At 47.7% G+C, this 27,500-nt stretch overlaps 1 protein-coding gene across 3 annotated transcripts in view; it reads left to right on the top strand.

Moving 5' to 3' along the window:
* LOC112238311 (sushi, nidogen and EGF-like domain-containing protein 1) overlaps positions 1–27,500 on the top strand; it is a 106,221-nt gene that overhangs the window by 63,874 nt on the left and 14,847 nt on the right. For 2 of the 3 annotated variants that reach the window (XM_042322861.1, XM_042322862.1), the window contains exons 7-13: positions 2,357–2,467; positions 5,618–5,731; positions 8,253–8,309; positions 8,679–8,786; positions 19,805–19,897; positions 21,201–21,338; positions 22,438–22,557. In XM_042322861.1, coding sequence (XP_042178795.1) covers positions 2,357–2,467; positions 5,618–5,731; positions 8,253–8,309; positions 8,679–8,786; positions 19,805–19,897; positions 21,201–21,338; positions 22,438–22,557 — 741 coding nt within the window. The remainder of the gene's footprint in view (positions 1–2,356; positions 2,468–5,617; positions 5,732–8,252; positions 8,310–8,678; positions 8,787–19,804; positions 19,898–21,200; positions 21,339–22,437; positions 22,558–27,500) is intronic. The other variant, XM_042322863.1, reaches the window with a different exon arrangement.

Genomic DNA, 27,500 nt, shown 5'->3' with positions numbered 1-27,500 from the left:
CTGCCAGGTCTCTCTGCTCCTCCTGCCAGGTCTCTCTGCTCCTCCTGTCAGGTCTCTCTGCTCCTCCTGCCAGGTCTCTCTGCTCCTCCTGCCAGGTCTCTCTGCTCCTCCTGCCAGGTCTCTCTGCTCCTCCTGTCAGGTCTCTCTGCTCCTCCTGTCAGGTCTCTCTGCTCCTCCTGTCAGGTCTCTCTGCTCCTCCTGTCAGGTCTCTCTGCTCCTCCTGCCAGGTCTCTCTGCTCCTCCTGTCAGGTCTCTCTGCTCCTCCTGCCAGGTCTCTCTGCTCCTCCTGCCAGGTCTCTCTGCTCCTCCTGTCAGGTCTCTCTGCTCCTCCTGTCAGGTCTCTCTGCTCCTCCTGCCAGGTCTCTCTGCTCCTCCTGCCAGGTCTCTCTGCTCCTCCTGCCAGGTCTCTCTGCTCCTCCTGCCAGGTCTCTCTGCTCCTCCTGCCAGGTCTCTCTGCTCCTCCTGCCAGGTCTCTCTGCTCCTCCTGCCAGGTCTCTCTGCTCCTCCTGCCAGGGATCTCTCTGCTCCTGCCAGGTCTCTCTGCCCTCCTGCCAGGTCTCTCTGCTCCTCCTGCCAGGTCTCTCTGCTCCTCCTGCCAGGTCTCTCTGCTCCTCCTGCCAGGTCTCTCTGCTCCTCCTGCCAGGTCTCTCTGCTCCTCCTGCCAGGTCTCTCTGCTCCTCCTGCCAGGTCTCTCTGCTCCTCCTGCCAGGTCTCTCTGCTCCTCCTGCCAGGTCTCTCTGCTCCTCCTGCCAGGTCTCTCTGCTCCTCCTGTCAGGTCTCTCTGCTCCTCCTGCCAGGTCTCTCTGCTCCTCCTGCCAGGTCTCTCTGCTCCTCCTGCCAGGTCTCTCTGCTCCTCCTGTCAGGTCTCTCTGCTCCTCCTGTCAGGTCTCTCTGCTCCTCCTGTCAGGTCTCTCTGCTCCTCCTGTCAGGTCTCTCTGCTCCTCCTGCCAGGTCTCTCTGCTCCTCCTGTCAGGTCTCTCTGCTCCTCCTGCCAGGTCTCTCTGCTCCTCCTGCCAGGTCTCTCTGCTCCTCCTGCCAGGTCTCTCTGCTCCTCCTGCCAGGTCTCTCTGCTCCTCCTGCCAGGTCTCTCTGCTCCTCCTGCCAGGTCTCTCTGCTCCTCCTGCCAGGTCTCTCTGCTCCTCCTGCCAGGGATCTCTGCTCCTCCTGCCAGGTCTCTCTGCTCCTCCTGCCAGGTCTCTCTGCTCCTCCTGCCAGGTCTCTCTGCTCCTCCTGCCAGGTCTCTCTGCTCCTCCTGCCAGGTCTCTCTGCTCCTCCTGCCAGGTCTCTCTGCTCCTCCTGCCAGGTCTCTCTGCTCCTGCCAGGTCTCTCTGCTCCTCCTGCCAGGTCTCTCTGCTCCTCCTGCCAGGTCTCTCTGCTCCTCCTGTCAGGTCTCTCTGCTCCTCCTGCCAGGTCTCTCTGCTCCTCCTGTCAGGTCTCTCTGCTCCTCCTGCCAGGTCTCTCTGCTCCTCCTGCCAGGTCTCTCTGCTCCTCCTGCCAGGTCTCTCTGTAACACTCCTCCTGCCAGGTCTCTCTGTAACACTCCTCCTGCCAGGTCTCTCTGTAACACTCCTCCTGCCAGGTCTCTCTGCTCCTCCTGCCAGGTCTCTCTGCTCCTCCTGCCAGGTCTCTCCGTAACACTCCTCCTGCCAGGTCTCTCTGTAACACTCCTCCTGCCAGGTCTCTCTGTAACACTCCTCCTGCCAGGTCTCTCTGCTCCTCCTGCCAGGTCTTTCTGTTCCTCCTGCCAGGTCTCTCTGCTCCTCCTGCCAGGTCTCTCTGTAACACTCCTCCTGCCAGGTCTCTCCGTAACACTCCTCCTGCCAGGTCTCTCCGTAACATTCCTCCTGCCAGGTCTCTCTGTAACACTCCTCCTGCCAGGTCTCTCTGTAACACTCCTCCTGCCAGGTCTCTCTGTAACACTCCTCCTGCCAGGTCTCTCTGTAACACTCCTCCTGCCAGGTCTCTCTGCTCCTCCTGCCAGGTCTCTCTGCTCCTCCTGCCAGGTCTCTCTGCTCCTCCTGCCAGGTCTCTCTGTAACACTCCTCCTGCCAGGTCTCTCTCCTCCTCCTGCCAGGTCTCTCTCCTCCTCCTGCCAGGTCTCTCTCCTCCTCCTGCCAGGTCTCTCTCCTCCTCCTGCCAGGTCTCCTAGTAACACTCCTCTTGGACAATTCATCACCTTCTACTAAATCAGCCTGGGTTTATTCAGTCCTGTATGTGTTGATACTGCAGTCACCCTATTCATCCTCATGTGTCTCTGTCTCTCTCTGTGTGTGTGTGTGTGTGTGTGTGTGTGTGTGTGTGTGTGTGTGTGTGTGTGTGTGTGTGTGTGTGTGTGTGTGTGTGTGTGTGTGTGTAGATGTAGAGGAGTGCTCATATCCATGTCAGAACGGAGGTACCTGCTCAGACCAGGTTAACGGCTTCATCTGCCAGTGTCCACCTGGGTTTACAGGGACAGTCTGCCAAACAGGTACAGTACCCTCTCTCCCTCCCTCTCTCTTTACTCTACCTTTACCCCAATCACACAATCATCTGTCCCACAACCTTGTTCCTCTCTGTTCTCCCTTTGTCCTCTCCTCTCTGTCTGTCTCTCTCTCCTCTCCTCCCTGTCTCTCTCCTCTCCTCTCTCTCTCTCCTCTCCTCTCTGTCATCCCTCTCCTCTCTGTCTGTCTCTCTCTCCTCTCCTCCCTGTCTCTCTCCTCTCCTCTCTGTCTCTCTCCTCTCCTCTCTGTCATCCCTCTCCTCTCTGTCTGTCTCTCTCCTCTCTGTTCTCCCTTTCTCCTCTCCTCTCTGTCTCTCTCTCTCTCCTCTCCTCTCTGTTCTCCCTTTCTCCTCTCCTCTCTGTCTGTCTCTCTCTCCTCTCCTCTCTGTCTCTCTCCTCTCCTCTCTGTCATCCCTCTCCTCTCTGTCTGTCTCTCTCTCCTCTCCTCCCTGTCTCTCTCCTCTCCTCTCTGTCATCCCTCTCCTCTCTGTCTGTCTCTCTCCTCTCTGTTCTCCCTTTCTCCTCTCCTCTCTGTCTCTCTCTCTCCTCTCCATCTCTCTCCTCTCTGTCTCTCCTCTCCTCTCTGTCATCCCTCTCCTCTCTGTCAGTCTCTCTCCTCTCCTCTCTGTTCTCCCTCTCCTCTCTGTTCTCCCTTTCTCCTCTCCTCTCTGTCTCTCTCTCCTCTCTGTCTCTCTCCTCTCCTCTCTGTTCTCCCTCTGCTCTCTGTCTGTCTCTCTCTCCTCTCTGTTCTCCCTCTTCTCTCTGTCTGTCTCTCTCCTCTCTCTATCTCTCTCTCTCCTCTCCTCTCTTTTCTCCTTCTCTCATCTCTGTTCCCCCTCTCGTCTCTCATCTCTGTTCCCCCTCTCGTCTCTGTTCCCCCTCTCTTCTCCCCTCTTACTTACCAGACGTCGCTATGTCCCACCTCTCTGGGACTTGCGTGGTTTGACGCCTCTCCCTGTCCCCTCTCTGTCCTTCCCTGTCCCCCTCTCCTCTCCCTGTCCCCTCTCTGTCCTACCCTGTCCCCCTCTCCTCTCCCTTTTCCCTTCTCTTTCCTACCCTGTCCCCCTCTCCTCTCCCTTTTCCCCTCTCTTTCCTACCCTGTCCCCCTCTCCTCTCCCTGTACCCCTCCTTGTCCTATCATGTCCCCCTCTCCTCTCTCTGTCCCCCTCTCCTCTCCCTGTTCCCCCTCTCTGTCCTACCATGTCCCCCTCTCCTCTCTCTGTCCCCCTCTCTCCTCTCCCTGTTCCCCCTCTCTGTCCTACCCTGTCCCCCTCTCCTCTCCCTGTCCCCCTCCTCTCCCTGCTTGCTGCCGTTCCTGTTCCCACAGTCCAGACTGTGGAGACGTATCAAACCTCCTCTAATATCTTTCACAGCCAGCAGCACATATTTTCAGGGTGAGGGGAGCGGTGTGGCGGATATATTAATCAGCTGAGTAAATATCCCATATATGTGTCTATCTCTCTCTGTGTGTATGTGTGTTTCCGTGTGTGTGTGCGTGCGTGTGTGTGCAAAGACGGAGCCTGCCTCAATGCTGTGTGTACAAGGTGTTGACAACTTCACCTGTGTGTGTGGGGCTCTTTGTGAGTTAGCCGAGGGGGCTACCAAGTCTCTGTGTGAGACAGGTGAGATAGACGAGGGGGCTACCAAGTCTCTGTGTGAGACAGGTGAAATAGCCGAGGGGGCTACCAAGTCTCTGTGTGAGACAGGTGAGATGGACGAGGGGGCTATCCAGTCTCTGTGTGAGACAGGTGATATAGCCGAGGGGGCTACCCAACCTCTGTGTGAGACAGGTGAGATAGCCGAGGGGGCTACCCAGTCTCTGTGTGAGACAGGTGAGATAGCCGAGGGGGCTACCCAGTCTCTGTGTGAGACAGGTGAGATAGCCGAGGGGGCTACCCAGTCTCTGGTTGAGACAGGTGAGATAGCCGAGGGGGCTACCCAGCCTCTGTGTGAGACAGGTGATATAGCCGAGGGGGCTACCCAGTCTCTGTGTGAGACAGGTGAGATAGCCGAGGGGGCTACCCAGTCTCTGTGTGAGACAGGTGAGATAGCCGAGGGGGCTACCTAGTGCACTTGGACCAGGGCCCTACATAGTGCACTTTAACCAGGGCCCTTCATAGTACACTTTAACCAGGGCCCTTCATAGTGCACTTTAACCAGGGCCCTACATAGTGCACTTTAACCAGGGCCCTACATAGTGCACTTTAACCAGGGCCCTACATAGTGCACTTTAACCAGGGCCCTACATAGTGCACTTTAACCAGGGCCCTACATAGTGCACTTTAACCAGGGCCCTATATAGTGCACTTTAACCAGGGCCCTACATAATGCACTTGGACCAGGGCCCTACATAGTGCACTTTAACCAGGGCCCTACATAGTGCACTTGGACCAGGGCCCTACATACAGTGCCTTGCGAAAGTATTCGGCCCCCTTGAACTTAGCGACCTTTTGCCACATTTCAGGCTTCAAACATAAAGATATAAAACTGTATTTTTTTGTGAAGAATCAACAACAAGTGGGACACAATCATGAAGTGGAACAACATTTATTGGATATTTCAAACTTTTTTAACAAATCAAAAACTGAAAAATTGGGCGTGCAAAATTATTCAGCCCCTTTACTTTCAGTGCAGCAAACTCTCTCCAGAAGTTCAGTGAGGATCTCTGAATGATCCAATGTTGACCTAAATGACTAATGATGATAAATACAATCCACCTGTGTGTAATCAAGTCTCCGTATAAATGCACCTGCACTGTGATAAAACTGTGTTTTATATCTTTATGTTTGAAGCCTGAAATGTGGCAAAAGGTCGCAAAGTTCAAGGGGGCCGAATACTTTCGCAAGGCACTGTAGGATTCCAAATGGGAAGCTGCCCTATTGAGAGAGAACCATTCAGGTTTGGCTCTAGGCTAGTTCATTAGTACCTCAGTTACTAGTCCAATGCTCTAACCACTAGGCTACCCTGCCGCCCCACATGGGCGGGTGTGTGTGTGTCTGTGTGTGTGTATTGAGAGAGAACCGTTCAGGTTTGGCTCTAGGCTAGTTCATTAGTACCATTTTCCAAATCCTCAGTTTCCCACATAGATGACGACTAGCTTTAAATAACATTGATTTGTGTTGTCGTTTGTGGTCCCAGACATAGATCAGTGTGTTTCCCAGCCGTGTCTGAATGGAGGGGACTGTAGAGACCAGGTGAATGGTTATACCTGCGCCTGTCCTGCTGCCTTCACCGGGACACACTGTGAGACAGGTGAGCTACTGATAAAAACCTCCCCTTCATTGGAGGGAGTACTATTCAACTGACACCTTCGTCCCAAATGGCATACTATTCCTTATATAGTGCACTACTTTTGACCAGGGACCACAGAGGTGGTACTTGTACATCAAGCTGCCTCACGTTACAGAGTCAGGAGACAGACTCCTGCCCTACGGGCCGGTCTCATCAAGCTGAACCATCACTACAGAGTCAGGAGACAGACTCCTGCCCTACGGGCCGGTCTCATCAAGCTGAACCATCACTACAGAGTCAGGAGACAGACTCCTGCCCTACGGGCCGGTCTCATCAAGCTGAACCATCACTACAGAGTCAGGAGACAGACTCCTGCCCTACGGGCCGGTCTCATCAAGCTGAACCATCACTACAGAGTCAGGAGACAGACTCCTGCCCATCACTACAGGGCCGGTCTCATCAAGCTGAACCATCACTACAGAGTCAGGAGACAGACTCCTGCCCTCTCATCAAGGGCAGGTCTCATCTCAAAGCTGAACCATCACTACAGAGTCAGGAGACAGACTCCTGCCCTACGGGCCGGTCTCATCAAGCTGAACCATCACTACAGAGTCAGGAGACAGACTCCTGCCCTACGGGCCGGTCTCATCAAGCTGAACCATCACTACAGAGTCAGGAGACAGACTCCTGCCCTACGGGCCGGTCTCATCAAGCTGAACCATCACTACAGAGTCAGGAGACAGACTCCTGCCCTACGGGCCGGTCTCATCAAGCTGCCTCACGTTACAGAGTCAGGAGACAGACTCCTGCCCTACGGGCCGGTCTCATCAAGCTGAACCATCACTACTGAGTCAGGAGACAGACTCCTGCCCTACGGGCCGGTCTCATCAAGCTGAACCATCACTACAGACAGAGGAGACAGACTCCTGCCCTCACGGGCCATCACTACAGGTCTCATCAAGCTGAACCATCACTACAGAGTCAGGAGACAGACTCCTGCCCTACGGGCCGGTCTCATCAAGCTGAACCATCACTACAGAGTCAGGAGACAGACTCCTGCCCTACGGGCCGGTCTCATCAAGCTGAACCATCACTACAGAGTCAGGAGACAGACTCCTGCCCTACGGGCCGGTCTCATCAAGCTGAACCATCACTACAGAGTCAGGAGACAGACTCCTGCCCTACGGGCCGGTCTCATCAAGCTGAACCATCACTACAGAGTCAGGAGACAGACTCCTGCCCTACGGGCCGGTCTCATCAAGCTGAACCATCACTACAGAGTCAGGAGACAGACAGACTCCTGCCCTACGGGCCGGTCTCATCAAGCTGAACCATCACTACAGAGTCAGGAGACAGACTCCTGCCCTACGGGCTCATCAAGGTCTCATCAAGCTGAACCATCACTACAGAGGAGACAGACTCCTGCCCTACGGGCTGGCCTCATCAAGCTGAACCATCACTACAGCCGGTCTCATCAAGCTGAACCATCACTACAGAGTCAGGAGACAGACTCCTGCCCTACGGGAGGGGACAGACTCCTGCCCTACGTCTCATCAAGCTGAACCATCACTACAGAGTCAGGAGACAGACTCCTGCCCTACGGGCCGGTCTCATCAAGCTGAACCATCACTACAGAGTCAGGAGACAGACTCCTGCCCTACGGGCCGGTCTCATCAAGCTGAACCATCACTACAGAGTCAGGAGACAGACTCCTGCCCTACGGGCCGTTCTGGTTCCGACAAGGCTTACTTAAGTCCCCTTTAGGGAATAGGGTGCCATTTGGGATTCACTGACTTTTATTCTGCCAGTTTATGGAGAGAAGACACACAACATGGGTCCTGGTCAATAGTGGGCCATTTGGGAATCGAGGGGCCATTTGAGAATAGGGGGTCATTTGGGAATAGGGGGGCATTTGGGAATAGGGGGTCATTTGGGATGCATATTTACTTACACGTCTGGAACAACGGTTCATGATATAAAATGTTACCATAGGCGGCCGGTGAGCCCTACTTCCTGCTCTCTGTTTTGACTTCCTGCAATAGAACATGTTTCCAATTGGGACAGCAGGTATTAAACGAAACCTGACTAACCTCTCTCTCTCTCTCTCTCTCTCTCTCTGGGAGGATGAGACGGGTGAGGTCACATCCCAAATGCAACTCTTTTCCTTTTATATAGTGCACTACTTTTGACCAGGGGGCCAGTAGGACGTAGTGTACCGTATAGGCAACAGGGTGCCGTTTGGGAGTATCCCGAGAGTGGCTAGGAGCTCCTTGTTAGAGTGACCTGGTGGTTTGTTGAAAGGTTTTGCGGCGTCTCCTGTTTTCAGAGCCTCAGCGTCGGTGTGGTTAGCTAATGGCTGAGAGCTGAGACCTTGGCGATGGGCTTCTCTACCAAGAGCAACAACACTAAACAGAGAGAAAGAAAGAGCTCCCTTTGTGTTATATTGCTGTGCCGTAGTATGCCGGCACACTGTCCTTGTAACTGTCTGAATAATTCTTACGATTAGCTTGAAAGCCTCAACCTATCATATTTTCTTTCGTAGAGTTGGCGGTGGTCCGTGTGAATTCATCATCTACTCCTCAAACTGAAAATCGAACAGGTGGGTTTTTCGCTTTGGAGGTCATTTGAATGTAGGTCATCAGACCGTCTATGATTTTGCCAGACAGAAATATGGAATCGGCTCGGAGTCCTATTGGACAGAACCAACTCTCTCTGTCCAATAGAAAAAGAGCACCTTGTCTGTGATAAACGTCTTTCTCTGAGCTAATCATTTCCTAAGCTTTTAAAAAAAATAAAAATTACACATTTTTATTCCAAACACTTGTTTCAAAGTACTGTACTTTCCTGTTCTCTATGGTGTTTTGGCATCATACACTGTGTTGCCTTAGGCCAAGATATGGTATAAACTAAAGTAGATGTCCAGCCTCATCCTAAGCTTCTATCCTGGTCCTTCTTGTCTGTCTGGCAGTGTCCTGTGAGGGGGAGGGCTGTGACAAACACCAGATCTGTGAACACACCGGCTCTGGGAGTTACAACTGCACATGTACCCAAGGATTCTATGGTGACAACTGTGAAGGTAAAGTAGTGACTGGGACAGACCCTGCTCTAGTTGGAGACAGTTAGACAGCAGGTACAGGTCAGAGCCTTTTCTAGTAGAGTCTAGATGGAGACAGTTAGACAGCAGGTACAGGTCAGAGCCTTTTCTAGTAGAGTCTAGATGGAGACAGTTAGACAGCAGGTACAGGTCAGAGCCTTTTCTAGTAGAGTCTAGATGGAGACAGTTAGACAGCAGGTACAGGTCAGAGCCTTTTCTAGTAGAGTCTAGATGGAGACAGTTAGACAGCAGGTACAGGTCAGAGCCTTTTCTAGTAGAGTCTAGATTAGAGCAGGTACAGGTCAGAGCCGATTCTAGTAGAGTCTAGTTGGAGACAGTTAGACAGCAGGTACAGGTCAGAGCCTTTTCTAGTAGAGTCTAGTTGAAGACATTTAGACAGCAGGTACAGGTCAGAGCCGATTCTAGTAGAGTCTAGTTGAAGACATTTAGACAGCAGGTACAGGTCAGAGCCGATTCTAGTAGAGTCTAGATGGAGACAGTTAGACAGCAGGTACAGGTCAGAGCCGATTCTAGTAGAGTCTAGTTGTAGACAGTTAGACAGCAGGTACAGGTCAGAGCCAATTCTAGTAGAGTCTAGTTGGAGACAGTTAGACAGCAGGTATAGGTCAGAGCCTTTTCTAGTAGAGTCTAGTTGAAGACATTTAGACAGCAGGTACAGGTCAGAGCCGATTCTAGTAGAGTCTAGTTGAAGACATTTAGACAGCAGGTACAGGTCAGAGCCGATTCTAGTATAGTCAAGTTGGAGACAGTTAGACAGCAGGTACAGGTCAGAGCCTTTTCTAGTAGAGTCTAGTTGAAGACATTTAGACAACAGGTACAGGTCAGAGCCAATTCTAGTAGAGTCAAGTTGGAGACAGTTAGACAGCAGGTACAGGTCAGAGCCGATTCTAGTAGAGTCTAGTTGAAGACATTTAGACAGCAGGTACAGGTCAGAGCCGATTCTAGTAGAGTCTAGTTGAAGACAGTTAGACAGCAGGTATATCAGTGGCGGCCAGTGACGTTTAAGATGAGGGAGGAAGGTTTATTTAAATTTATTCATGAGCATGGCCTTATTTCGGTTACAGCATATTGGATGACTGTCATTCATATTCCATTCACCCAGTTCAATGTAACATCGATAAGTTTAGGCTACTACATGATACTAGACTGTTCCCTGTACCCTTCATGTGGTTACTACAACCTAGTCTATGAATGAAAGTTTACAACATAGGTGCACACAGGTCGAGAGAAAGATTTGAGGTGACAGACTGTGACACATTCAATACTGCCTTGAACACTCTGGCCTGCATCTGTCTGGTCTAGGGGGTGTAATCATTAGTCCAACAGTTGCAAACGAGATTTTCTATTGGACAAATTCAGGTATGTTTATCCCTGTTTTATTCCGTTTGCTTCCGTTTTAAGAACAGTTTTTCAACAGAATCGGTGGAATGAATACACCCCTGATCACGCGTAAACACAGTTCACTTTCATAGCAGCCACGTGGTATTCAAATCAAATCAAACTCTATTTGTCACATACACCGAATTCCTGTGGGTTTGATCCCGGAATGTGCCTCAGTACCTGGAAGAAGGAAAAAGAAAAATCTCTAGTCTGTTCTGCTGTTCATCTGTAACTCCCAGTTTACTACGGGATCCTGGGGAACAACAGGCGATCCTGGGGAACAACAGGCGATCCTGGGGAACAACAGGCGATCCTGGGGAACAATTGCTTTATGGCCCGTTTAAAAAAAATTAGTTTACTTACAAGGGGAAGTGCCGCTTTGTCTAGACTTGAAAGGACAAGGGGCCTCTGCCTGGGCTGAAGCTGAGGGTTGGTATTTATTCAGGTAGTTTCATCAGACAAGGGTGGTGTAATATGCCTTGCAGCAGGGCAGCAGAGTAGCGCAGAGAACCGCCAAACTATTCCCTATACAGGCACTACTTTTGACCAGGAAACTCTGACACTCTGCCTCCCGAATAGCACCCTATTCCCTACATAGTGCATTGCTTTTGACCATGGGGACTCTAACTACATCCCAAATGGCACCCTAGTCACTAGTTCCTATTACTGCTGGTCAAAAGTAGTGCACTGAATAGGGAATAGGGTGCTATTTGGGATGAATTTGCTGACTGTTCCACGTACTCCTCTGGATGAGGTCCACGCCACTCTACGGGTCCTGCTGTCTCCTCTATGGTCCTGCTGTCTACTCTATGGTCCTGCTGTCTCCTCTACGGTTCTGCTGTCTCCTCTATGGTTCTGCTGTCTCCTCTACGGGTCCTGCTGTCTTCTCTATGGTCCTGCTGTCTCCTCTATGGTCCTACTGTCTCTATGGTCCTGCTGTCTCCTCTATGGTCTCCTCTATGGTCGGGTCCTGCTGTCTCCTCTATGGTCCTGCTGTCTACTCTATGGTCCTGCTGTCTACTCTGCTGTCTCTCTATGGTCCTGCTGTCTACTCTATGGTCCTGCTGCCTACTCTATGGTCCTGCTGTCTACTCTATGGGTCCTGCTGTATACTATATGGGTCCTGCTGCCTCCTCTATGCCCTGCTGTCTCCTCTATGGTCCTGCTGTATACTCTATGGGTGTCCTGTTGTCTACTCTACGGTCCTGCTGTCTCCTCTACGGTTCTGCTGTCTCCTCTATGGTCCTGCTGTCTCCTCTATGGTTCTGCTGGTCCTCTGTCTCCTCTATGGGTCCTGCTGTCTACTCTATGGGTCCTGCTGTCTCCTCTATGGTCCTGCTGTCTCCTCTATGGTCCTGCTGTCTCCTCTATGGTCCTGCTGTCCTGCTGTCTCTATGGTCCTGCTGTCTCCTCTATGGTCCTGCTGTCTATGGGTCTGCTGTCTGGTCCTGCTGTCTCCTCTATGGTCCTGCTGTCTCCTCTATGGTCCTGCTGTCTCTCTATGGTCCTGCTGTCTCCTCTATGGTCCTGCTGTCTCCTCTATGGTCCTGCTGTCTCCTCTACTCCTGCTGTCTCCTCTATGGGTCCTGATGTCTCCTCTATGGGTCCTGCTGTCTACTCTATGGTCCTGCTGTCTCCTCTATGGTCCTGCTGTCTACTTTATGGTTCTGCTGTCTCCTCTATGGTCCTGCTGTCTCCTCTATGGTCCTACTGTCTCTATGGGTCCTCTGTCTCCTCTATGGGTCCTGCTGTCTCTGTCTCTATCCTGGTCTCCTCTATGGTCCTGTGTCTCCTCTATGGTCCTGCTGTCTACTCTATGGTCCTGCTGTCTCCTCTATGGTCCTGTGGTCCTCCTCTATGGTCCTGCTGTCTGCTGTCTCTCTACGGTCCTGCTGTCTCCTCTATGGGTCCTGCTGTCTACTCTACGGGTCCTGCTGTCTCCTCTACGGGTCCTGCTGTCTCCTCTATGGTCCTGCTGTCTCCTCTACGGAACAGCTGCTTGCTGCATAAACCACATGACACATCCTGTGTTATTGTACTGCTACCTCTAGTACTATTTCACCTCCTTAGAGGGAAATATCATACTGTGACATCGATCCTAAATGGCACCCTATTCCTATAGGCCCTGTTCAAAAGTAGTGCACTAAATAGGGAATTTGGTATCATTTGGGATGCGGACTATGTGTGTGTTAGGAAATGGACAATGTGTTTTCAAAACCGGTGGGTAGGTTCTCCCGCGAGACTTTGGTTTCCCCCACCGAGGCTGAAGTCCTGTAGCCACGATCAACACAGATTTATTTCTCAGCTCCAAAAGCTCTTTAATAGTATGTGAGCCATTGCAAATTCATGCTACTCCTCAACCCTTGAGCTGAAGTAACTATCAAGGCTTATATAGACTTTCCTAAATCTCACAAATACTTTCCTGCCTGGCTCACTTGGAAGGCCCTGTGGAAAAAGGAGCAGGATCCTCGAGAGAGAGAAAGTAGCAGAAGAGAGAAGGACAGGGAAAGAGAGAGAGAGAAGGAGAGAGAGAAGGTAACATTACACAGGATGTACGGAGAGCCTCCTAATCGGTCCTCCTAGATCAAAGAGAAAACACACGGCCAATGAAAACCTCTCCAGCTAATTAACAGTCCATTCATTTGCCCCAGGGGGCATAGCTTCATTTTGATAATTCTTGAGTGCCAAATGGCACCCTATTCCCTATATAGTGCATGACTATTGACCAGGGCCCATAGGGCTCCGGTCGCATACAGTACACTACATAGGGAATAGGCTGATATTCGGGACACAAGCCACAAAACATGTTCCAGATCATGAGAAAAAGAATACCCATCCGTCGTCCTTCCTCCGCGACTTCAAAGGGAAGTGGTTTAGCAGTGATACATCCACTTCCTGTTCTTCACTGCTGCAATTCGGAGGCAGAGAGAGGAGAGAAACATTTAAATATTCCTCTCTTTAGCATTGATACAGCTACTTCCTTTATTTAGCATTGATACTGCTACTTCCTTTATTTAGCATTGATACAGCTACTTACTTTATTTACCATTGATACAGCTACTTCCTTTATTTAGCATTGATACAGCTACTTCCTTTATTTAGCATTGATACAGCTACTTCCTTTATTTAGCATTGATACAGCTACTTCCTTTATTTAGCATTGATACAGCTACTTCCTTTATTTAGCATTGATACAGCTACTTCCTTTATTTAGCATTGATACAGCTACTTCCTAAATTTTGCATTGATACAGCTACTTCCTAAATTTAGCATTGATACAGCTACTTCCTTTATTTAGCATTAATACAGCCACTTCCTTTATTTAGCATTGATACAGCCACTTCCTTTATTTAGCATTGATACAGCTACCTCCTTTATTTAGCATTGATACAGCTACTTCCTTTATTTAGCATTGATACAGCTACTTCCTTTATTTAGCATTGATACAGCTACTTCCTTTATTTAGCATTGATACAGCTACTTCCTAAATTTTGCATTGATACAGCTACTTCCTAAATTTAGCATTGATACAGCTAGCTTCCTTTATTTAGCATTAATACAGCCACTTCCTTTATTTAGCATTGATACAGCTACTTCCTTTATTTAGCATTGATACAGCCACTTCCTTTATTTAGCATTGATACAGCCACTTCCTTTATTTAGCATTGATACAGCTACTTCCTAAATTTAGCATTGATACAGCTACTTCCTTTATTTAGCATTAATACAGCCACTTCCTTTATTTAGCATTGATACAGCCACTTCCTTTATTTAGCATTGATACAGCTACCTCCTTTATTTAGCAGGAACGGTCTGGTTCCTCTGAACTACAGCTAGCTATGAGAACGGTCTGGTTCCTGTGAACTAGCGCTAGCTATGAGAACGGTCTGGTTCCTGTGAACTAGCGCTAGCTATGAGAACGGTCTGGTTCCTGTGAACTAGCGCTAGCTATGAGAACGGTCTGGTTCCTGTGAACTACAGCTAGCTATGAGAACGGTCTGGTTCCTGTGAACTAGCGCTAGCTATGAGAACGGTCTGGTTCCTGTGAACTACAGCTAGCTATGAGAACGGTCTGGTTCCTGTGAACTAGCGCTAGCTATGAGAACGGTCTGGTTCCTGTGAACTAGCAGCTAGCTATGAGAACGGTCTGGTTCCTGTGAACTAGCGCTAGCTATGAGAACAGTCTGGTTCCTGTGAACTAGCGCTAGCTATGAGAACGGTCTGGTTCCTGTGAACTAGCGCTAGCTATGAGAACGGTCTGGTTCCTGTGAACTACAGCTGGTTCCTGCTATATGAGAACGGTCTGGTTCCTGTGAACTAGCAGCTAGCTATGAGAACGGTCTGGTTCCTGTGAACTACAGCTAGCTATGAGAACGGTCTGGTTCCTGAGAACGGTCTGGTGAACTAGCGCTAGCTATGAGAACGGTCTGGTTCCTGTGAACTAGCGCTAGCTATGAGAACGGTCTGGTTCCTGTGAACTAGCGCTAGCTATGAGAACGGTCTGGTTCCTGTGAACTAGCGCTAGCTATGAGAACGGTCTGGTTCCTGTGAACTACAGCTAGCTATGAGAACGGTCTGGTTCCTGTGAACTACAGCTAGCTATGAGAACGGTCTGGTTCCTGTGAACTAGCGCTAGCTATGAGAACGGTCTGGTTCCTGTGAACTAGCGCTAGCTATGAGAACGGTCTGGTTCCTGTGAACTAGCGCTAGCTATGAGAACGGTCTGGTTCCTGTGAACTACAGCTAGCTATGAGAACGGTCTGGTCTGTGAACTAGCTAGCTATGAGAACTATCTGAGAACTACGGTCTGAGAACGGTCTGGTTCCTGTGAACTAGCGCTAGCTATGAGAACGGTCTGGTTCCTGTGAACTAGCGCTAGCTATGAGAACGGTCTGGTTCCTGTGAACTAGCAGCTAGCTATGAGAACGGTCTGGTTCCTGTGAACTAGCGCTAGCTATGAGAACGGTCTGGTTCCTGTGAACTAGCGCTAGCTATGAGAACGGTCTGGTTCCTGAGAACGGTCTGAACTAGCAGCTAGCTATGAGAACGGTCTGGTTCCTGTGAACTAGCGCTAGCTATGAGAACGGTCTGGTTCCTGTGAACTAGCGCTAGCTATGAGAACGGTCTGGTTCCTGTGAACTACAGCTAGCTATGAGAACGGTCTGGTTCCTGTGAACTACAGCTAGCTATGAGAACGGTCTGGTTCCTGTGAACTAGCGCTAGCTATGAGAACGGTCTGGTTCCTGTGAACTACAGCTAGCTATGAGAACGGTCTGGTTCCTGTGAACTAGCGCTAGCTATGAGAACGGTCTGGTTCCTGTGAACTAGCGCTAGCTATGAGAACGGTCTGGTTCCTGTGAACTAGCGCTAGCTATGAGAACGGTCTGGTTCCTGTGAACTACAGCTATGAGAACGGTCTGGTTCCTGAGAACTAGCAGCTAGCTATGAGAACGGTCTGGTTCCTGTGAACTACAGCTAGCTATGAGAACGGTCTGGTTCCTGTGAACTAGCGCTAGCTATGAGAACGGTCTGGTTCCTGTGAACTAGCGCTAGCTATGAGAACGGTCTGGTCTGTGAACTACAGCTAGCTATGAGAACGGTCTGGTTCCTGTGAACTACAGCTAGCTATGAGAACGGTCTGGTTCCTGTGAACTAGCGCTAGCTATGAGAACGGTCTGGTTCCTGTGAACTAGCGCTAGCTATGAGAACGGTCTGGTTCCTGTGAACTAGCGCTAGCTATGAGAACGGTCTGGTTCCTGTGAACTAGCGCTAGCTATGAGAACGGTCTGGTTCCTGTGAACTACAGCTAGCTATGAGAACGGTCTGGTTCCTGTGAACTAGCGCTAGCTATGAGAACGGTCTGGTTCCTGTGAACTAGCGCTAGCTATGAGAACGGTCTGGTTCCTGTGAACTAGCGCTAGCTATGAGAACGGTCTGGTTCCTGTGAACTAGCGCTAGCTATGAGAACGGTCTGGTTCCTGTGAACTAGCGCTAGCTATGAGAACGGTCTGGTTCCTGTGAACTACAGCTAGCTATTAGAACGGTCTGGTTCCTGTGAACTACAGCTAGCTATTAGAACGGTCTGGTTCCTGTGAACTACAGCTAGCTATGAGAACGGTCTGGTTCCTGTGAACTACAGCTAGCTATGAGAACGGTCTGGTTCCTGTGAACTAGCGCTAGCTATGAGAACGGTCTGGTTCCTGTGAACTAGCGCTAGCTATGAGAACGGTCTGGTTCCTGTGAACTAGCGCTAGCTATGAGAACGGTCTGGTTCCTGTGAACTACAGCTAGCTATGAGAACGGTCTGGTTCCTGTGAACTACAGCTAGCTATGAGAACGGTCTGGTTCCTGTGAACTACAGCTAGCTATGAGAACGGTCTGGTTCCTGTGAACTAGCGCTAGCTATGAGAACGGTCTGGTTCCTGTGAACTACAGCTAGCTATGAGAACGGTCTGGTTCCTGTGAACTACAGCTAGCTATGAGAACGGTCTGGTTCCTGTGAACTACAGCTAGCTATGAGAACGGTCTGGTTCCTGTGAACTAGCGCTAGCTATGAGAACGGTCTGGTTCCTGTGAACTACAGCTAGCTATGAGAACGGTCTGGTTCCTGTGAACTACAGCTAGCTATGAGAACGGTCTGGTTCCTCTGAACTACAGCTAGCTATGAGAACGGTCTGGTTCCTGTGAACTACAGCTAGCTATGAGATAAAGATGTAGGGAAGGAAAATGGCCTTTAATCAATGGGTCATTTACAGTAAAGGGGTACTGTTGATGTTCTCTGGGACTGGGATACTGTTGATGTTCTCTGGGACTGGGATACTGTTGATGTTCTCTGGGACTGGGATACTGTTGATGTTCTCTGGGACTGGGATACTGTTGATGTTCTCTGGGACTGGGATACTGTTGATGTTCTCTGGGACTGGGATACTGTTGATGTTCTCTGGGACTGGGGTACTGTTGATGTTCTCTGGGACTGGGGTACTGTTGATGTTCTCTGGGACTCGGATACTGTTGATGTTCTCTGGGACTGGGGTACTGTTGATGTTCTCTGGGACTGGGATACTGTTGATGTTCTCTGGGACTGGGATACTGTTGACTGTTGACTATATAATATGATATGACTGGGATACTGTTGACTGTTGACTATATAATATGATATGACTGGGATACTGTTGATGTTCTCTGGGACTGGGATACTGTTGATGTTCTCTGGGACTGGGATACTGTTGATGTTCTCTGTATATAATATGATATGACTGGGATACTGTTGACTGTTGACTATATAATATGATATGACTGGGATACTGTTGACTGTTGACTATATAATATGATATGACTGGGATACTGTTGATGTTCTCTGGGACTGGGATACTGTTGACTGTTGACTATATAATATGATATGACTGGGATACTGTTGACTGTTGACTATATAATATGATATGACTGGGATACTGTTGATGTTCTCTGGGACTGGGGTACTGTTGATGTTCTCTGGGACTGGGATACTGTTGATGTTCTCTGGGACTGGGATACTGTTGATGTTCTCTGTATATAATATGATATGACTGGGATACTGTTGACTGTTGACTATATAATATGATATGACTGGGATACTGTTGATGTTCTCTGGGACTGGGATACTGTTGATGTTCTCTGGGACTGGGGTACTGTTGATGTTCTCTGGGACTGGGGTACTGTTTATGTTCTCTGGGACTGGGGTACTGTTGATGTTCTCTGGGACTGGGGTACTGTTGATGTTCTCTGGGACTGGGGTACTGTTGATGTTCTCTGGGACTGGGATACTGTTGATGTTCTCTGGGACTGGGGTACTGTTGATGTTCTCTGGGACTGGGATACTGTTTATGTTCTCTGGGACTGGGGTACTGTTGATGTTCTCTGGGACTGGGGTACTGTTGATGTTCTCTGGGACTGGGATACTGTTGATGTTCTCTGTATATAATATGATATGACTGGGATACTGTTGACTGTTGACTATATAATATAATATGACTGGGATACTGTTGATGTTCTCTGGGACTGGGATACTGTTGATGTTCTCTGTATATAATATGATATGACTGGGATACTGTTGTCTGGTTCCTGTGAACTACAGCTAGCTATGAGAACGGTCTGGTTCCTGTGAACTGTTGACTATATAATATAATATGACTGGGATACTGTTGATGTTCTCTGGGACTGGGATACTGTTGACTGTTGACTATATAATATGATATGACTGGGATACTGTTGACTGTTGACTATATAATATAATATGACTGGGATACTGTTGATGTTCTCTGGGACTGGGATACTGTTGATGTTCTCTGGGACTGGGATACTGTTGATGTTCTCTGGGACTGGGATACTGTTGATGTTCTCTGGGACTGGGATACTGTTGATGTTCTCTGGGACTGGGATACTGTTGATGTTCTCTGGGACTGGGATACTGTTGATGTTCTCTGGGACTGGGGTAGTGTTGATGTTCTCTGTATATAATATGATATGACTGGGATACTGTTGACTGTTGACTATATAATATGATATGACTGGATAATATGACTGGGATACTGTTGATGTTCTCTGGGACTGGGATACTGTTGATGTTCTCTGGGACTGGGGTACTGTTTATGTTCTCTGGGAACTGGGGTACTGTTGATGTTCTCTGGGACTGGGGTACTGTTGATGTTCTCTGGGACTACAGCTAGCTGTTGATGTTCTCTGGGACTGGGGTACTGTTGATGTCTGGTTCCTGGGCTACTGGGGTACTGTTGATGTTCTCTGGGACTGGGATACTGTTGAGAACGGTCTGTTCTCTGGGACTGGGGTACTGTTGATGTTCTCTGGGACTGGGGTACTGTTGATGTTCTCTGGGACTGGGGTACTGTTGATGTTCTCTGGGACTGGGATACTGTTGATGTTCTCTGGGACTGGGGTACTGTTGATGTTCTCTGGGACTGGGATACTGTTGATGTTCTCTGTATATAATATGATATGACTGGGATACTGTTGATGTTCTCTGGGACTGGGATACTGTTGATGTTCTCTGGGACTGGGATACTGTTGATGTTCTCTGTATATAATATGATATGGGGATACTGTTGACTGTTCTAATATAATATGACTGGGATGTTCTCTGGGACTGGGATACTGATGTTCTCTGGGACTGGGATACTGTTGATGTTCTCTGGGACTGGGATACTGTTGATGTTCTCTGGGACTGGGATACTGTTGATGTTCTCTGGGACTGGGGTAGTGTTGATGTTCTCTGTATATAATATGATATGACTGGGATACTGTTGACTGTTGACTATATAATATAATATGACTGGGATACTGTTGATGTTCTCTGGGACTGGGATACTGTTGATGTTCTCTGGGACTCGGATACTGTTGATGTTCTCTGGGACTGGGATACTGTTGATGTTCTCTGGGACTGTTGAAGCTACCGCTCTAAACGTGTTACAGACCTCTGAGGTTGTACATGTAGCGTATCGATGGCTATCTCTGTCGCAAATGACCCAACATGCTATGAGCTGTTCTGTCTCTTTTGAGTCCGTGTCTGTGACCTCTTCTCTTCTGTCTGTGTCTGTCATCCACAGAGGAGTGTCTGTGCCAGAATGGTGGCATCTGTGTGGAAGTGAATGGGACCTGTGACTGCTCCTCAGGCTTCACTGGACTTCACTGTCAGTTTGGTACGTATCATATTATATACTGGACTCTACGGTCAGTTTGGTACGTATCATATCATATTATATACTGGACTCTACTGTCAGTTTGGTACATATCATATTATATACTGGACTCTACTGTCAGTTTGGTACATATCATATTATATACTGGACTCTACGGTCAGTTTGGTACGTATCATATCATATTATATACTGGACTCTACTGTCAGTTTGGTACATATCATATTATATACTGGACTCTACTATCAGTTTGGTACGTATCATATTATATACTGGACTCTACTGTCAGTTTGGTACGTATCATCATATTATATACTGGACTCTACTGTCAGTTTGGTACATATCATATCATATTATATACTGGACTCTACGGTCAGTTTGGTACATATCATATCATATTATATACTGGACTCTACTGTCAGTTTGGTACATATTATATACCGGACTCTACTGTCAGTTTGGTACGTATCATATCATATTATATACCGGACTCTACTGTCAGTTTGGTACGTATCATATCATATTATATACTGGACTCTACTGTCAGTTTGGTACATATCATATTATATACAGGACTCTACTGTCAGTTTGGTACATATCATATCATATTATATACTGGACTCTACTGTCAGTTTGGTACGTATCATATTATATACTGGACTCTACTGTCAGTTTGGTACATATCAAATCATATTATATACAGGACTCTTCTGTCAGTTTGGTACATATCATATCATATTATATACTGGACTCTACTGTCAGTTTGGTACATATCATATTATATACTGGACTCTACTGTCAGTTTGGTACATATCATATTATATACTGGACTCTACTGTCAGTTTGGTACATATCATATCATATTATATACTGGACTCTACTGTCAGTTTGGTACATATCATATTATATACTGGACTCTACTGTCAGTTTGGTACGTATCATATTATATTATATACTGGACTCTACTGTCAGTTTGGTACATATCATATTATATACTGGACTCTACTGTCAGTTTGGTACATAGACATACATATCATATATAATATATGAATCACTAGACTGTAATTGGAAACAGACAGAAGCATTCCTACTGAATCTCATGTTGTGGAATGTACCTTACTTACAATGTGGTAGTGTCACACAGTACCAGTCTCAGTACCAGTACCAGTCTCAGTACCAGAGTAGGTAGGCTGTAAATATGGCTTTTCAGAGTGTCAGATTAGGCTTGAATAGTGACTGTCCTTCACTTACTGTTGTCAGTTTTATCATGCTGTTTCTCTCTTTCTGACCCTCCTGTCCTCCTCAGAGGTGACCCAGACCCCATGCAGCAACAGCAGGCCGTGTCCTGACGGAGGACCCTGTTTGGAGTACGGAGGAACCTACTTGTGTACCTGTCAGACAGGTGTGGCAGACCTAGATCACAGGGACTTCTATCCTCCCTATGGTAAGAGCCTACTGTCTTCTTCTTCTTCACCTCCTCCTCTTCCTCCTCCTCCTCTTCCTTCTACTCTTCATCCTCCTTCTTTTCCTCCTCCTCCTCTTCCTTCTACTCTTCCTCCTCCTCTTCCTCTTCGCTTCCTTCTACTCCTCTTCTTCCTCCTCCTACGCCTCCTCTTCCTCTACCTACTCTGCCTCCTCCTCTTCATCTTCCTCTTCTTCCTCCTCCTCCTCATCTTCCTCTTCTTCCTCCTCCTACGCCTCCTCTTCCTCTTCCTACTCCGCCTCCTCCTCCTCATCTTCCTCTTCTTCCTCCTGATCTTCCTCCTCCTTCTCCTCGTTCTCTTCCTACTCCTCCTCCTCCTCCTCCTCCTGATCTTCCTCCTCCTTCTCCTCCTTCTCTTCCTACTCCTCCTCCTCCTCATCCTCATCTTCTTCCTCCTTCTCTTCCTCCTGATCTTCCTCCTCCTTCTCCTCCTTCTCTTCCTCCTCCTCCTCCTGATCTTCCTCCCCACCCTCTTCATCCTCCTTCTCTTCATCCTCCTCCTCCTCTTCCTCCTGATCTTCATCCTCCTCCTCTTCCTCCTGATCTTCCTCCTCTTCCTCCTCCCTCCTCCTCCTCTTCTTCTTCCTCTCTTCCTCCTCCTCTTCCTCCTCCTCCTCCTTCTCTCCCACCATGTGGTCCCAAGGAACAGGGCCCTCTGACTCTGTACTATAGTGTTTCTGTACACCCGAGCCTGGTTACTATAGTGATAAACAAACTCTATGCCAAGCCAGTCTCTCGTGTCGAGGCGGGTGGCTCGCCGTGTGTGTGAGAGTCACATTCACTGTTTGGGAAGGATAAATTGAAATAGGATTTATTCTGGAGTTGACTAATTGTGGAGATAATGTTTCAGCCTTGCCTGCCATGGAGTGACAGATCCTCAAGGTGTTTCTAATGACTGAAGCGTGCCCACACTCTCACATTAAAGTTAGGAGGTTTTTACCTTCCTCTGGTGTGTGTGTGTGTGTGTGTGTGTGTGTGTGTGTGTGTGTGTGTGTGTGTGTGTGTGTGTGTGTGTGTGTGTGTGTGTGTGTGTGTGTGTGTGTGTGTGTGTGTTTTCCAGTACAGCCTCGATCGGTCTGTGATTCGTCTCCGTGTCTGAACGGAGGTCAGTGCTATGAGAGGGATGGAGGCTACACCTGCGAGTGCAAGCATGGATACAGAGGGAAACACTGTGAGAAAGGTAGTATGACCACATGCTTTTACCCCATTACCCTTGGAAACATTTACCCCATTACCATGGGAAATATTTACCCCATTACCCTGGGAAACATTTACCCCATTACCCTGGGAAATATTTAGCCCATTATCCTGAGAAACATTTACCCCATTACCATGGGAAATATTTACCCCATTACCCTGGGAAACATTTACCCCATTACCATGGGAAATATTTACCCCATTACCCTGGGAAACATTTACCCTATTACCCTGGGAAACATTTAGCCCATTATCCTGAGAAACATTTACCCCATTACCCTGGGAAACATTTACCCCATTACCATGGGAAATATTTACCCCATTACCATGGGAACCATTTACCCTGTTACCCTGAGAAACATTTACCCCATTACCCTGGGAAACATTTACCCCATTACCCTGGGAAACATTTAGCCTATTACCCTGGGAAACATTTAGCCCATTACCCTGGGAAACATTTAGCCCATTACCCTGGGAAACATTTAGCCCATTACCATGGGAAATATTTACCCCATTACCATGGGAACCATTTACCCTGTTACCCTGAGAAACATTTACCCCATTACCCTGGGAAACATTTACCCCATTACCCTGGGAAACATTTAGCCCATTACCCTGGGAAACATTTAGCCCATTACCCTGGGAAACATTTAGCCCATTAACCTGGGAAACATTTATCCCATTACCCTGGGAAACATTTACCCCATTACCCTGGGAAACATTTACCCCATTACCATCGGAAACATTTACCCCATTACCATGGGAAATATTTACCCCATTACCATGGGAACCATTTACCCTGTTACCCTGAGAAACATTTACCCCGTTACCCTGGGAAACATTTACCCCGTTACCCTGGGAAACATTTAGCCCATGATCATGGGAAACATTTACCCCATTAACCTGTGAAACATTTACCCCATTACCCTGCGAAACATTTAGCCCATTACCCTGGGAAACATTTAGCCCATTACCCTGGGAAACAGTTACCCCATTAACCTGGGAAACATTTAGCCCATTAACCTGGGAAATATTTATCCCATTACCCTGGGAAACATTTAGCCCATTACCCTGGGAAACATTTAGCCCATTGCCCTGGGAAACATTTAGCCCATTACCCTGGGAAACATTTAGCCCATTACCATGGGAATTACTTAGCCCATTACCCTGAGAAACATTTATGCCAGTACTCTGGGAAACATTTACCCCATTACCCTGGGAAACATTTACCCCATTACAAATCAAATCAAATGTATTTATATAGCCCTTCTTATAGCCCATCAGCTGATATCTCAAAGTGCTGTTCAGAAACCCAGCCTCAAACCCCAAACAGCAAGCAATGCAGGTGTAGAAGCACGGTGGCTAGGAAAAACTCTCTAGAAAGGCCAAAACCTAGGAAGAAACCTAGAGAGGAACCAGGCTCTGAGGGGTGGCCAGTCCTCTTCTGGCTGTGCCGGGTGGAGATTATAACAGAACATGGCCAAGATGTTCAAATGTTCATAAATGACCAGCTTGGTCAAATAATAATAATCACAGGCCCTCAGCCCTTGCCTTGACGGGAAGGACCTAGTTTTTTGGGGTGGCAAGGTAGCCTAGTGGTTAGAGTGTTGGACTAGCAACCGGAAGGTTGCAAATTCAAACCCCCGAGCTGACAAGGTACAAATCTGTCGTTCTGCCCCTGAACAGGCAGTTAACCCACTGTTCCTAGGCCGTCATTGAAAATAAGAATTTGTTCTTAACTGACTTGCCTGGTTAAATAAAGGTAAAATAAAATAAATAAATAAAAGGAAGCCAGTGTAGGGAGGCTAGCACTGGAGTAATATGATAAATTTTTTTGGTTCTAGTCAGGATTCTAGCAGCCGTATTTAGCACTAACTGAAGTTTATTTAGTGCTTTATCCGGGAGGCCGGAAAGTAGAGCATTGCAGTAGTCTAACCTAGAAGTGACAAAAGCATGGATTCATTTTTCTGCATCATTTTTGGACAGAAAGTTTCTGATTTTTGCAATGTTACGTAGATGGAAAAAAAGCTGTCCTTGAAACAGTCTTGATATGTTCTTCAAAAGAGAGATCAGGGTCCAGAGTAACGCCGAGGTCCTTCACAGTTTTATTTGAGACGACTGTACAACCATTAAGATTAATTGTCAGATTCAACAGAAGATCTCTTTGTTTCTTGGGACCTAGAACAAGCATTTCCGTTTTGTCTGAGTTTAAAAGTAGAAAGTTTGCAGCCATCCACTTCCTCATGTCTGAAACACATGCTTCTAGCGAGGGCAGTTTTGGGGCTTCACCATGTTTCATTGAAATGTACAGCTGTGTGTCATCCGCATAGCAGTGAAAGTTAACATTATGTTTTCAAATGACATCTCCATGAGGTAAAATATATAGTGAAAACAATGGTGGTCCTAAAACGGAACCTTGAGGAACACCGAAATGTACAGTTGATTTGTCAGAGGACAAACCATTCACAGAGACAAACTGATATCTTTCCGACAGATAAGATCTAAACCAGGCCAGAACTTGTCCGTGTAGACCAATTTGGGTTTCCAATCTCTCCGAAAGAATGTGGTGATCGATGGTATCAAAAGCAGCACTAAGGTCTAGGAGCACGAGGACAGATGCAGAGCCTCGGTCTGATGCCATTAAAAGGTAATTTACCACCTTCACAAGTGCAGTCTCGGTGCTATGATGGGGTCTAAAACCAGACTGAAGCATTTCGTATTCATTGTTTGTCTTCAGGAAGGCAGTGAGTTGCTGCGCAACAGCCTTTTCTAAAAATTTTGAGAGGAATGGAAGATTCGATATAGACCGATAGTTTTTTATATTTTCTGGGTCAAGGTTTGGCTTTTTCAAGAGAGGCTTTATTACTGCCACTTTTAGTGAGTTTGGTACACATCCAGTGGATAGAGAGCCGTTTATTATGTTCAACATAGGAGGGCCAAGCACAGGAAGCAGCTCTTTCAGTAGTTTAGTTGGAATAGGGTCCAGTATGCAGCTTGAAGGTTTAGAGGCCATGATTATTTTCATCATTGTGTCAAGAGATATAGTACTAAAACATTTGAGCGTCTCTCTTGATCCTAGGTCCTGGCAGAGTTGTGCAGACTCAGGACAACTGAGCTTTGAAGGAATACGCAGATTTAAAGAGGAGTCCGTAATTTGCTTTCCAATAATCATGATCTTTTCCTCAAAGAAGTTCATGAATTTATCACTGCTGAAGTGAAAGCCATCCTCTCTTGGGGAATGTTGCTTTTTAGTTAGCTTTGCGACAGTATCAAAAAGGAATTTTGGATTGTTCTTATTCTCCTCAATTAAGTTGGAAAAATAGGATGATCGAGCAGCAGTGAGGGTTCTTCGATACTGCACGGTACTGTCTTTCCAAGCTACTCGGAAGACTTCCAGTTTGGTGTGGCGCCATTTCCATTCCAATTTTCTGGAAGCTTGCTTCAGAGCTCAGGTATTTTCTGTGTACCAGGGAGCTAGTTTCTTATGAGAAATGTTTTTAGTTTTTAGGAGTGCAACTGCATCTAGGGTATTGCGCAAGGTTAAATTCAGTTCCTCAGTTAGGTGGTTAACTGATTTTTGTCCTCTGGCGTCCTTTGGTAGACAGAGGAAATCTGGAAGGACATCAAGGAATCTTTGTGTTGTCTGTGAATTTATAGCACGACTTTTGATGTTCTTTGGTTGGGGTCTGAGCAGATTATTTGTTGCAATTGCAAACGTAATAAAATGGTGGTCTGATAGTCCAGGATTATGAGGAAAAACATTAAGATCCACAACATTTATTCCATGGGAAAAAACTAGGTCCAGCGTATGACTGTGACAGTGATTAGGTCCAGAGACATGTTGGACAAAACCCACTGAGTCGATGATGGCTCCGAAAGCCTTTTGGAGTGGGTCTGTGGACTTTTCCATGTGAATATTAAAGTCACCAAAGATTAGAATATTATCTGCTATGACTACAAGGTCCGATAGGAATTCAGGGAACTCAATGAGGAACGCTGTATATGGCCCAGGAGGCCTGTAAACAGTAGCTATAAAAAGTGATTGAGTAGGCTGCATAGATTTCATGACTAGAAGCTCAAAAGACGAAAACGTCTTCTTTTTTTTTGGTAAATTGAAATTTGCTCTCGTAAATGTTAGCAACACCTCCGCCTTTGCGGGATGCACGGGGGATATGGTCACTAGTGTAGCCAGGAGGTGAGACCTCATTTAACACAGTAAATTCATCAGGCTTAAGCCATGTTTCAGTCAGGCCAATCACATCAAGATTATGATCAGTGATTAGTTCATTGACTATAATTGCCTTTGAAGTAAGGGATCTAACATTAAGTAGCCCTATTTTGCGATGTGAGGTATCATGATCTCTTTCAATAATGACAGGAATGGAGGTGGTCTTTATCCTAGTGAGATTGCTATGGCGAACACCGCCATGTTTAGTTTTGCCCAACCTAGGTCGAGGCACAGACACGGTCTCAATGGGGATAGCTGAGCTGACTACACTGACTGTGCTAGTGGCAGACTCCATTATGCTGGCAGGCTGGCTAACAGCCTACTGCCTGGCCTGCACCCTATTTCATTGTGGAGCTAGAGGAGTTAGAGCCCTGTCTATGTTGGTAGATAAGATGAGAGCACCCCTCCAGCTAGGATGGAGTCCGTCACTCCTCAGCAGGCCAAGCTTGGTCCTGTTTGTGGGTGAGTCCCAGAAAGAGGGCCAATTATCTACAAATTCTATCTTTTGGGAGGGGCAGAAAACAGTTTTCAACCAGCGATTGAGTTGTGAGACTCTGCTGTAGAGCTCATCACTCCCCCTAACTGGGAGGGGGCCAGAGACAATTACTCGATGCCGACACATCTTTCTAGCTGATTTACACGCAGAAGCTATGTTGCGCTTGGTGACCTCTGACTGTTTCATCCTAACATCATTGTTG

The sequence above is a fragment of the Oncorhynchus tshawytscha genome, linkage group LG06 (genome assembly GCF_018296145.1).
Source record: "Oncorhynchus tshawytscha isolate Ot180627B linkage group LG06, Otsh_v2.0, whole genome shotgun sequence".
Lineage (NCBI taxonomy): Eukaryota > Metazoa > Chordata > Actinopteri > Salmoniformes > Salmonidae > Oncorhynchus > Oncorhynchus tshawytscha.
Note: the sequence above shows the minus strand (reverse complement) of the source record. Positions and strands in the feature narration are given on the sequence as shown.